Source organism: Chelmon rostratus, chromosome 8, assembly GCF_017976325.1.
Source record: "Chelmon rostratus isolate fCheRos1 chromosome 8, fCheRos1.pri, whole genome shotgun sequence".
Taxonomy (NCBI): domain Eukaryota; kingdom Metazoa; phylum Chordata; class Actinopteri; order Chaetodontiformes; family Chaetodontidae; genus Chelmon; species Chelmon rostratus.
This window is the reverse complement of record NC_055665.1, coordinates 14021285-14033467: the sequence shown is the minus strand read 5'-3', so window position 1 is coordinate 14033467 and position 12183 is coordinate 14021285. Positions and strand designations below refer to the sequence as shown.

Sequence of the window (12183 nt, the reverse complement as noted above, 5' to 3'; positions counted from 1 at the left end):
GTCTTTTACCGACAAGGGACTTGTTACGCCCAGATCACGCCATTTTATGAGAAAATCAACGAGAAATCATGACTTATTTATTGTAATTGTTGTGCCATAGCTACTCATGAAAGGGATCTCAACAATACACAGATGTGCTAAACATAATATAGCTTGATCTAAAAAGATATGCTATGGGCCTGAGCCCACTGGCACCAGCTATTGCATTCTGTGGAAGAGTTGGACTTGATTGAATATTATAACGGAAGTCAAAAGTCTGCGAGATTGAGAAGATTATTACTAGGACACACAAGACTCAATGCAACACTGTCAGATGTCGAGAAGAGGAAAGCGTCAGATAAATATTGAAAATGTTGTAAATATGGCAGTAGTAGCTTCAATGAGAAATAGACTGAAGGGCATGATTGTCGAAAGGGAGTGGAGCATTAAAGGCCTGTTTAAGATGGGGGAAAACAATCTAAGGTATAAAGAGCTTTATTTAAATATTTACGTGAAGAAACGCTTCATAAGGTCACGATGTTACACACTCCGGTATAGAGGGTGGCAACATTACCCTTTCACATTGGTTTGAAGCTCGCCATTAGAAGTGCAGAAGAAGAACGCCAACAATAACGACGACGAAGGAGAAGAAGAAGAAGTAGAAGAAGCCGAAGCCGAAGGGTGATAAGCAACAGCAGCAGCGGAAGAACAAGATTTTCTCTTCGAGACACGAAGCCGAACTTGATCTGAATCTATTATTTATTCTCAAATTTCCTCGAGAATCTGTTCTTATCAATTGTGTAAGTGTTGTTCTGGGTTAGGGAGATATATTTGTGGCGTTACTAATAAAGTATTTATTGTCACTGGCCGTGAAATGAGCTAACGCTACAACTGGAGGCCTGTTGGGTACATAGCTAACGTTAGCTAAGATCAACATTTTGCTGAGCGTTGTTTGGATCAAAAGGGCATGTGCTCAGTTGCCTGCCACGTTAACGAACCGCCATAGCCAAGTTGCGGTAGTTTCAGATTGTGTCTTTCCTTACTTAACGCCAATTAATGTTGCCGTTGTCGACGAAATGCCGACGCTATTGATGGTGCCGAAATGGCTGTGTTTTCGTTAGCTATATTGTGGTGACGCTGTCCTGTAACGTTTACTTAGTACACTCAGTATGGATTTTACTACGCGGATGGCCGACTTGGGAGCCATAGCCAGTTGTTACGCATTTGATCTGCTCACCGGCCATAGCTCGTTTTTCTTATTGACGAACGTCATTGTTAAATTTAGATCGCGTGGCGGACAGCTGCAACTTGGCTGTGTGTGAAAGCTAATGCTAGCTGCTCTGAGGTTTTGGAAGTCAGTGGCGAAGAGCGCTTCGTATGACGTGTGCGACACAACACGAAGTAATGATGGAATCACAATCAACTGTATTGACCAAGTATGCGTGCACATTCAAGGGACTTCAGTGCTGCTGTAGTTGATTATATGTCCTGTCAGAATTTGAGGTTCACGACAATCGAGACAAACTTCTCTCTTCGCTCTGGTGCTCTATGCTCTCTGATTGTTATGTGTAGCCACGTGATAGCCCGATAACTAACATGAATTATTGCTTGCGTACACTCCATTTGGTATGGGTCTAGTGGTCTGAAACCAAGCAGCTAGCCATGTCACAATAAATGATATCCATGTTGTGGTAAACCTCTCGAGAGTCATACAAATGGCTTTGTAGCACCAACCCAATCACTCCCACGTGCATACAGTTTAAATACTTACAACCATAAAAACATTTCCTAAATTTGACAGATGTTTTGAAAATGTCTATGAAAATGATTTTGCTGACAGAGTGGAAGACAGTTTTGGCTCACGATGGCACATGAAGGCACCATTCCTCTGCGTTGAATTCCAATGATTGCTTCTGTTGGATGATCAGAGCTGCATAATAGCTAGGAAACAAAAAGCGAAGAAGTAACTCTTCAAAGTCGAGACACTTTCACAAGAAAATATCAGTGAGCAGATATGACGAGGAGGAGAAGATGATTACACTTTCAACGTAACAGCTGTTCTTTACTTTACTTTTTCAGCTTGCGTCAGTGTAAACAGCAGAGGAACTGTTGCTGAGGCAGTGTGAAAGGGACGCCAAGAACCCAGCCTCTGGAAGGAACAGTAGATTGCCAAACTATGCAATCGACAACAGAGTGTTTTGCTGCTGTGAATGGAGTATTTTGGAACTGCTATTAAAGGAATTAGAGCAAGGCAGCAATGCAGTGGACAAACTTTCATGAGTGACAAGACATCCTGATTTCAGTGCCCTCCTGCAAATATCCAGTAAAGTTGACAAAGTATTGTGTCCTTTATAGGGATTATATTTTGGTTGAAACATGGTGTTGCCTCATGAACAGAGCTACCCGTAGATGGTAATGTCTCCTGCTAAATTATCGAACAAGGAATTACACAGAGGGAAGATCGATCTGTCATGGAAATTCGTCTGAGGATAAAAGGTTATTTTATGAGCTAAATTATTATTACAGAGAAGTACGAATTAGGTTTGTTTAGGTGAGTGAAGCACTTTAACATTTTAAATGTTTAAATTTTAAATGATTTGGCAAAAGATTGCAAACATTAATATGTGGTTGGTTTTGGCAGTAATTGGCACTATCTGAGGATGTACGCAGATGGTACTGGCTTGTCTTAAACATGCTGAGCCACTGGTATCATCCTTAACCATGCTTTGAAAAGTTTGAGTATTAAGGGCAAGAGGTGGGTTACAATTAATTACAGCCACACAGTTTTGACTGTCTCTGCATTTGCTATGGCACTATTTCTTGTTTAGAGATCATTGTTGTAAATGTGCAGTTTACAAAATTATATCTGTAGTGATGGTTTTAATTGTCATTTTTGGTGCTTTTTTGGGTTGTGGTTCCTGAGTGCCAGATTTGGAGTTGCTTTGGTTGGATTGTAGATGGTGCTGATACAGTGAATACAAATGCCTTGTAGACATTATCCCGTGAAAACCCTGATATTGTTCTTGCATTTGAAGAACCAAGTCTGCATTTCAAGACAGTACTTATAATGGATCAACAAGGCTGTCCAATTACGAAGGCCCGTCCAAATGCATCGGAAAAATACTTGTTCAGATTTCAGCCCTGGTGTTATTGTCATTTTGTTGGCTGAATAAGCTGAAATGCTTGGTGACAACCTTGGAAAATGTCTGACCTACAGTTGTGATAGACAGCTCCTGGATGCAGCATTAATGTTGGGGAAAAGTCGTAAATGTGAAATGATGGCTATGGTCCCACACATTTTCAGTTTATTAGCCTTCAGGCAATTGAGGGCTACAGCTTTGTCATCTTATTTTTTTGTAATGGTCTGATTGACTCTTAGGGTCTGATGGAAATGATCAAGGGCAAGGGTGCATGATTGTGCAAGATGGTGTTGCTTTGTGTATTTTGACTTGATACTGTGTTGTCCTTTTTAAGTACTTGTTGGACAGCATTTTTGTTGCACAGTGGATGCTCTGCCATTGGTTTTCAAAAACACGAGGAATAATGGAGTCGTGTGGCAGAGTAAGGAGTGTTGTGTGGAACTTGATTGAATATGCAATAAAGATTTTGGTTGGAATTGTTCTGAAAGTGGTTTGTAGTTCACATAGTACTTTGTTGATCTAGCTGCCATTGCAACAAAGGCCAGATGCTTTAAGTTGATATTGTGTGTTGGTACTTAGTCGTCCAGGGCATGAGATACAGTATAGTTGAATTATTATGTTAACCTCAGTTCCAGTTCTAGTTGGATTTGTCTGTTTTGAAAGTGGCTGTTGTGGGCATTGATCGTAATGGTGTCTGTATCTGATGTCCTTTATTTCACATTGCTATTCCAATTCAGTGGTGTTATATTGGAATGCCAGGAAATTGACGCTGGGCTAGAGAAGCTCTGTTGGAAATAATGCTGTTCTATACCCTTCTGTCTACAGGTGCTGTTGTTTGTGCTTCAGCATGGCGGTCGTCATCCGTTTACAGGGACTGAGAGTTACAGCAGGCTCTGAGGATATTCGCAAGCTCTTCACTGGCCTCAAAATTCCAGATGGAGGGGTGCATATAATTGGTGGGGAGCGAGAGGAAGCTTTCATTATTTTTGCCTCAGATGAAGATGCAAGAAGAGCCATGACACGCTCAGGGGGTTGCATTAAGGGTACACCTGTTACATTGCTACTAAGTAGTAAAACAGAGATGCAGACCATCCTCGAAAGAAGTACAAAAAACATAGAGCTAGATCAAAAGAGGCGACTTGAGGATAATGCAAGGCGCGCTGGAAGATCTGTCGATCCTGAGGTGGGCAGGAGATCGGGTAGCAGATCGGGTCATACCCCTCCTCCCCAGCACCAGAGGGCTTCAAACACTGATGATTTTGTGCATGTGTTTCTAAAAGGAATGCCTTTCTCTGTGACTGAAGCAGAAGTCCGTGAATTTTTCAGTGGTTTACTTGTTGATGAAATAGTGTTGTTTAAAAATGGACATGGTTTAAAGAATGGCAAAGGTCTTGTCAAATTTGCAACAAGCGAGGATGCATATGAAGGTTTGAAGAGGGATAGGAGATACATTGGGTCAAGGTATGTGGAGGTTTCTACAACAACAGCGGATGATTGGCACCGGGCTACTGCTGGTAAAGCGTCAATGGCTGTCAACGTGGGTGACAACTTTGAAAGGGAGAGATCACCTGTTCGCAATCAGTGGAATCCACATCATCATACTCGGTCACAGTCACCTTTGGCCCAGAGGTCCATTGCTCCTTCTGATGAGGAGTACTGCGTTCTGATGGAAAATTTATCTTATGCGGTGGACAAAGAAGACATTAAAAGGCTCTTTCGTAATGCAAAGCTTCAGGATGATCAGATCTTGCACTTAAGTGACAGTGATGGGAGAAAAACGAGATCCACATTTGTGCTGTTCAAGAGTCTGCGTGATTATTGTGAAGCCTTAACTCATGAAAAAAGGCTGTTTCTCAACCGATGGGTTTATACTCGCCCAATCTCAAGAGAGAAAATGATCACCCTTCTGGAATCTCAGAGCTTGGATGACAGACCTCGTGGAAACACTGAAAGGTTTCAGGAGAGGCCTCCATCGTACCCCAGTGATGCTTATGACTCTGAGAAAATCTGTCTGTTTGTGCGGAACCTGCCATTTGATGTACGGAAAGTTGAGATCATGGACTTCTTCCTTGGGTTTAATGTCACAGAGGACAAGGTGTTCGTGTTGCGTGACCATAAAGGTGCTGGCGTTGGTAAGGTTTTGGTTCTCTTCCGGTCTGAGGCAGAGGCTATGAGTGCACTCTCTCTCAATGGACAAAGGTTTCTTGGGTCAGAAGTCATACTGAAATGCATTTCACGTTCTCAGATGCGGCAGTTGGGTGTTGAGCCACCAGTGGTGCAACAGCCTATTGTGCAAGAGCCACTGCAAAGACAGGAGCTGTACTCTGGCAGATCCAGCGAGGCATCCTATCACCCCGGTGACACTGACTATCCCGACTGTAGGATTCCTCGTGATGGTAATATATCAATGACTAATGCACAACCTCGCATCTTTGGAGGCAGTGATCATGCGCCCTATGCAGTAGGCCCTTATGCTCCACAAGAAAGAAGTAATGGCGTTCGCAGCAGCTTTAGTCCATCAGTGGAGCGTTTTGATGGCCCTACCTGTGTAAAGCTAGACAACTTGCCATTCCAAATCAGAAGCGAGGAAATCTACGACTTTTGCTATGGATATCGCATTATCCCTGGATCTGTCTCACTGCAGTATGACCAGAGTGGAAAACCTAAAGGCTCTGCAACTGCAGTATTTGAATCCCGTCAGGAAGCGCTAACAGCAATTGAGGAACTGAGTGGAAGACCAATAGGTCAAAGAAAAATACAGTTGCTACTTGTGTGAAAGTGATGTTGTTTTCCATGGCACTCAGCATGCCCAGCAGTTTCAAAATGTTGAGTGAAGCAAAATTGACTTAAGGGAATCAATTGCCTTTCTTTCTTTCCGTCTGTCTATCTGATTATTGTGGCATGGCGTTATATGTACAGAATACAGTTAAGATATATAGCTTTTTTCCTAGCTGGATTTCAGAAAAATTGTGATTAAGCAATGCAGTCTGCTAACTATGGGCTTTGTACACAATACTCCTCTTAAAATAAAATACTAGATTATTGGTTTTCTCATTTAAATATTTTTAATTCAAGTTGCAACACTGTGGAAAAATGTATGCAAGTTTCATTTTCAGATCTGTGGTGATTGTGAAGTGTTTTTTTTATAAACCTATGTATTACCCTTGAATTGTCTGTTTTACTTCACATATGTCACTTACAGTCCAAACAAGTTTAACAAGACATAATCCTTCTTTATATAAAGTGAGAGTTAATCACCAGTTGAAAGTTGATTGCATATTAAGTGCAAAATACGTGCCACAGCAGGACTCTGAGCACCCTATTGAAAATGTTTATAATATGTATCAATTACTAATAATTAGTAGTTACTTTCTAATTTTGTGAATGTCAGTTTTTGAACAATTTCCTTTTTCACAAAGGAATGGAACTTTGTAACATTTGTGACCACACCTTCACAATGACAATGAGTTATTGAAGACTGCCACAGTAATCACAGTATCAAAATATAAGCCAGAAGTTCCTCGTGTGCTCATTTGGCTAAATTTACGAGTCATTACCTAAATGGTTTGCTGATACTTGCATGAAATATGATCTTGCGCACTATTAGGTAGAATGTTTTACTCTGAAAGGTGTTAACCGGAAGTTATGGAATTGCGTTAGTTAGCAGCTCACCGGTGAAGTGAGCAGGCAGAAAACAACGCAGAGGCAATTTTGTAGAAGTGCAGGTAAATTATATGGCTTCTATATAAAGTTAAACAACCGACAGTTAGGTCGGGAACTCGTAAATCAATAATTACCCGTTTGAGTTAACGCTATGAGGCCCATGTCATTAGCTGAAATGATGGTTTCTCACAGGTCAAACTTGTGCATCATTGCGAAACTGCTCCTGCCGCCACTTGACGTTATTATTTTTTTAACAGTCTTATTTTTTGGCGTTACTGTTGTAAGTTACTATAAAATGGTGTCCGATCACTAGAGGTCCGTGTACGTTCAGACAGTTTGTTTAAACGGGAAAATATAGACGGACCTCCCGGCCGTTGCAGAAGCAGTGATTCGTTAACATGAAACAGGACCGTTCATGGTCGCCGCTATCCGTTATGCTGCACGCCGTGGTTAAACGTTACACGGACGTCTGCCATGAAACACTTTAATGGGCAACAAGAATTGTTCACCTGTTTTCCAAATCATCGATGCGCAATTAAGGCAGAATGAGTGTTAGAAACTGTTCTTCAACTAGTATTCACAGGTTACGAATTAATGCTCAGTTAGCTTACAGTTAACATAATTAAGCTAGTAGGACCAATTTAATTCGTTTCTGTTTTGAATTGTTCGCGTTAGCCGTTATGCTACTCTCAACCTGGGACATGCCTCTTGTGACTGCTTTTTTCTGAGCGACTCTACTTCAGAAACTTAACGTGGCTGTCAACAGACTGAATTATGTAGGATGCTTATACTTTCAATGCTTTTGTGAAAGCTGGCAAAGAAGACTGGGAAAGAGCAGGTGGTTTCTCAGACCTGTTGCTGACATGCAGCCGCTAACTTTGACGAACTACACTACCCCTAATACCCCACTTTGGAAAGCGCTGAAAACTAGCCAAACAGTTGTAATGTCTTCCAGCAGTAATACAGCACTAATCAATATAAATGTGATGAGAAAGCCCTGTGCACTATGTTTGAACCTTACTGACACCAGAATGGAGATATCCAAGAGGAGAATCTTACCAAAACATCTGGTGCCTGCGAGACCCCTGCGCCGCTGCCGCCATGTTGACATTGGTAAGCAGGCTGCACTATCTGGCTAAACGTATAGGAATGGATCAAATGTGTTGGTTGGAAATTTAATGTGTTCATATTTAAGGACATGCTCATATGACAATTGTGTCACTTTATTCAGAGTCCAGTATGACCGCTGCTACATGTGCACCGACAGTGATGGAGGAAATGGATGAAGAGGTAAAAGAAATCCCAAAGAAAACAATAATTCAGGGTTGAAACTTACATTTCTTTTCATTATGGATTATTCTCAATCATCTGCAAAATAACAAAATATTAAAAATGCCTGTCACAATTTCCCTTTGAATTATTAATTTTGCCGAAACAAGTCCAAAATCCAAATATATTCAGGTTCCAGGTTAATAAAAATCAGAAAAGCAACAAATCCTCACATTTGAGAACTTGAAACCATACAATGTTTGACACTTTTGATAAAAGACTTCATCAATTATATTGATTATCAAAACCGTTGCTGATTATGACTAATCGATTAATCATTTTAGCTCTTCAGTATTTTAGTCTTGCTGATTCATACTGAGTGTTTGTTTCCATTATAATTACCTTAAATAAACTCTTTGCCTGTTAAGCAGTTGATTTAGACAATATTTTTTCAAATTTTGTGCTTGATAGACAAATATTGACATAGAGCAGTTCTGCAAGATTGTCAACCTGCACAAACAGAAAGAAGGTAAGACAGAACATGTTTATTAAAGACTGATGTATGACTGAATGTAAGCATTTCTGCTCATTTGGAAACTGGCCAAAGCTTGTGTGTTTAAGCAGGGAGTGTTTTTTCCCCCAGCTGTTAATGATATGTGCATTAGTGGTTTTGCGGAAAGCCCCTGCATCATCAGAATTACAAGCTATTTTTTTCAGATTTCCCTGATTTGAACTCTAACTATGATGGTTTTGATATATGTGTAATCAGTTCCAGCCAAAAGTTCAGACACGCCTTCTCATTGGATTTTCTTTATTTGTATTATTTTCTACATTGCAGATTAATGATGAAGACATCCAAACTATGAAAGAACATGTGGAATTACGTGGTAAACAAAGCAAAATAGGTTTTATGTTTTAGATTCTTCAAAGTAGCCACTGTTTGCCTTAATGATGGCTTTGCACACTGTTAGGATTATTTTAACCAACTTCATGAGGTTGTGCCACAGAATGGTTTTCAATTAACAGATGTGCCTTGCTTAATGTATTTGAGACATCAGTTGTCTTATGCCAGTATAGTGTTGGTATACAGTAAATAGCCCTACTCGGCTTTGTGAATCCATATTAGGCAAGAACCCCTCAACTAAGTGAAGAGAAATGACAGCCCATCATAACTTTCAAACTTGAAGGTCAATATGCAAAATTTCAAGAACTTTGAATGTGTCTTAGAGTGAAGTACAAACCATCAAACACTAAGAGTTACCTCTGCTGCAGTGGATAACCTCATCATAGTTACCAGCCTCAGAAATAGTTAATGAGCTCTCAGATTACAGACTACGTATACATGTCATAAAGTTCAAGTTGGAGCAATCATCTGGAGGAGTCTGTGCGAATCAGGCCTTATCATGGTTAACTTCTATAAAAAAAACAACAAAACACTACTGAATGAGTCCAACAAGAAGACAATCATTTAAACCAACAGACACAAGGACTGGACACCAGACAAATGGAAATCGGTACTTTGATTTGATGAGTCCAAATATGAGATTTTTGGTTCCAAAAATCTTAGTGTCTTTGTGAGATGCAGAGAATGTGAAAGGATGGTACCTGCATTTCCACCGTAAATCATGGAGGAGGACATGAGATGATATGGTGACACTGTTGGCGATTTATTCAAAATTCAAGGCACATATAAACAGCATGGCTAACACAGCACCCTGCAGTGACGTGCCATCCCATCTGGTTTGTGCTTTGTTGGAGCATCGTTTGTTTTTCAGCAGGGCAATGACCCAAAACACAGAGTGATGGAGTGATGAAGTGCTGCATCAGATGACCCGGCCTCCAAAATCACCCAACCTGAACCCATCTGAGATGGTTTGGGATAAGCTGGACCACAGAGTGAAAAGCATTCCAGGTGACAACTTCATGAAGCTGGTTCAGAGAATGCTAGCAGTGTGCAAAGCTGTCATCAAAGCAGAAGTCTAAAATGTAAAATATGAAACATGTTGCTTTGTTTGCACTCTTTTTTGTTTACCACATGAATCTATATTTGTTATTTCATAGTTTTGATGTCTTCAGTATTAATGTACAATATAGAAAATAGCAAAAGTAAAGAACCATTGAATGAGAGGGTGTGTCCGAAGCTTTAACTGGTACTGTATATACATATATATATTTTTTTTGTAGGCAGAATATCTTACACAAGAGATTTTTTAATTGGTCTCGCAAGTTGTCCTGAGGCCAGGAAGAGGCCAGAATTCTTGCCAGACCACCCTGTCACCTTAACCAAGGCAGTAAGTTGGGTTGGTTGGGTATTCAATTTACTATGGTATCCCCACAGAATGGTCAAAATAATGAGCGCTGTGCTGTTTTGAATTGAATTATGTTTTTACACTATCTTGACAGAGAGATCTTGGGCACCTAAGACTTCATGAAATGAGGAGGGATGAGGAAAAGAAGAAATGTGAGTTTAATTTTATAATGTGAACTCGTGAGTTTTGGTACTCTAACAAATTAGATTATGATTTAAATTGTATTCAAATCAATATTTGATTGCTAATTAGAATTTCATATTGATATAAACCTTCATGTATTAGGTGTATTAGCCCTGACACACTCCTGGTTGTTCTGACTATCAGCATCTAACTTATGCTGTACTTCAGTCATTGGATGGTTTTCACTTTGTTGAATTTAGTTTGGTATATTATTAAATTTAAGTCATAAACATGAGCAATTTGAAGAATAATTTGTCAACATTTTTTTTATTTTCAGGATGGCAGAAAGCCTTCACTTCCCTTAAGAAATTTGCACAGGTCTTCACTACACCCCAAAGAGTGTTTCTGTTGTTTTTTCTTTTTACTTTGCTTGGTGAATTTAACTTGTGACATTTAAATTTGCATGTTTATTGTTGTGATAACAGTTTGAGGTGAAGTTGCATGAAGTCAGGACACTAAACACTTTATTTGATTGAGTATGAGTGTTGCTTTTTTACTTACATTTTCTGCTGTGTGTGACTTTGGCAATAGTAGAGTGTTTATTTTTTGTAAAAAAAAGTTCTAACTTAAGATATTAATGAAAAAAATGCCATTTAATGCAGATTTATCGCTCATTGTATTAGAGTCATGAAACAAACCCAACTTGAAGTGACAGTGATGTTTGTCATCAGCTGTATTAGATGGGCTTACATCAGCATTGTGGTTGTGTCTTACTAAACATGTTAAGTTCTTCCCTTATAAAGGACAGCTTGGCTCAACAGTTTGGTGTGATGACATTTTCTTTCTGCATGTCATTAAAACTTAAAGCTATAATGAATATTTTTTCTGTTGGCAATGTATCAAATGACTGTAATGTAGAAGGTGGTGCTCATCATGACAAACATACAGAGAAACCTCCCTCACCTCTACAACACCCCTCAGCTCTATAGAGCATTTTAGAGTTTTTCAGCTGATTGTTTTTGGTTTTCTCCACCACTCTGCTCTTATCGTGCTCAATTCCAGCCTCAGGTAGCAGCTGTTTTCAGCGAAAAAGCTCTAAATTCATTTTCATTGCCAGTGGTGGTTGTTAAGGCGGGAAAACAACAATTCCCATGATCCCACGCTACTTCACAGCTGCAAACTCCATCTTTTGTTGTTGTTTTGTTTAAGAGACCCCTACTGGCAGAAATTACAAACTGCATGTTTAAATGAGCTGGAATATTGGAGTTCACGTATGTCATGCAGATAACACAAATAGAAATGACTGATAACAAACATTCACAATCAAAAGGTACGGTCACAAGTTCATGAAATTAGAGAAGCATGTGAGCAAATTTGCATCTTCACCTCAGATGTGTGACTGTACCCTCACTGGTACAGCATCAAACTTTGTATTCTGCTTTCTGTATGAGCTAGTATGGCCTCTCTCAGCAAGAACAAGAATAAATACACATTTTCTATATTTTTTTACATTATACTCAACATCACCACTACATATTCTTATGTCCACATGTTCATACTTTTCCTTTCATTTATGTTTTTATTGAGCAGCAAAGTGAGAGTGAGCTGAATATTTCACAAGGGCTGTATTTCAAAGTGGAACTATTAAAGACCACTCCCATAGAAAAAAAAAAAGGTCTTGGACATTGGACATACTCGCA

At 39.7% G+C, this 12183-nt stretch overlaps 2 protein-coding genes across 5 annotated transcripts; both read left to right on the top strand.

Moving 5' to 3' along the window:
- The first annotated feature begins 647 nt into the window (after nt 1-647).
- Nucleotides 648-6420, top strand: rbm12bb (RNA binding motif protein 12Bb). 3 transcript variants are annotated; one of them, XM_041943405.1, is made up of 2 exons: nt 648-779; nt 2059-6420. In XM_041943405.1, the coding sequence occupies exon 2, from the start codon at nt 3967-3969 to the stop codon at nt 5893-5895; it is 1929 nt and encodes a 642-aa protein (XP_041799339.1). In that variant the 5' UTR covers nt 648-779; nt 2059-3966; the 3' UTR covers nt 5896-6420. The 3 variants fall into 3 exon arrangements, with proteins under 3 accessions (XP_041799339.1, XP_041799338.1, XP_041799341.1); XM_041943404.1 differs by having other exon boundaries at nt 3945-6419; XM_041943407.1 differs by lacking the exon at nt 648-779 and having other exon boundaries at nt 797-5251; nt 5365-5526.
- Nucleotides 6421-6767: 347 nt separating this feature from the next.
- gra (granulito) lies at nt 6768-11266 on the top strand. 2 transcript variants are annotated; one of them, XM_041943082.1, is made up of 7 exons: nt 6793-6844; nt 7813-7895; nt 8014-8072; nt 8523-8580; nt 10236-10342; nt 10455-10512; nt 10821-11266. In XM_041943082.1, coding segments are annotated over exons 2-7 (366 nt in total). In that variant the 5' UTR covers nt 6793-6844; nt 7813; the 3' UTR covers nt 10823-11266. The 2 variants fall into 2 exon arrangements, with proteins under 2 accessions (XP_041799015.1, XP_041799016.1); XM_041943081.1 differs by having other exon boundaries at nt 6768-7895.
- Nucleotides 11267-12183: the final 917 nt, after the last annotated feature.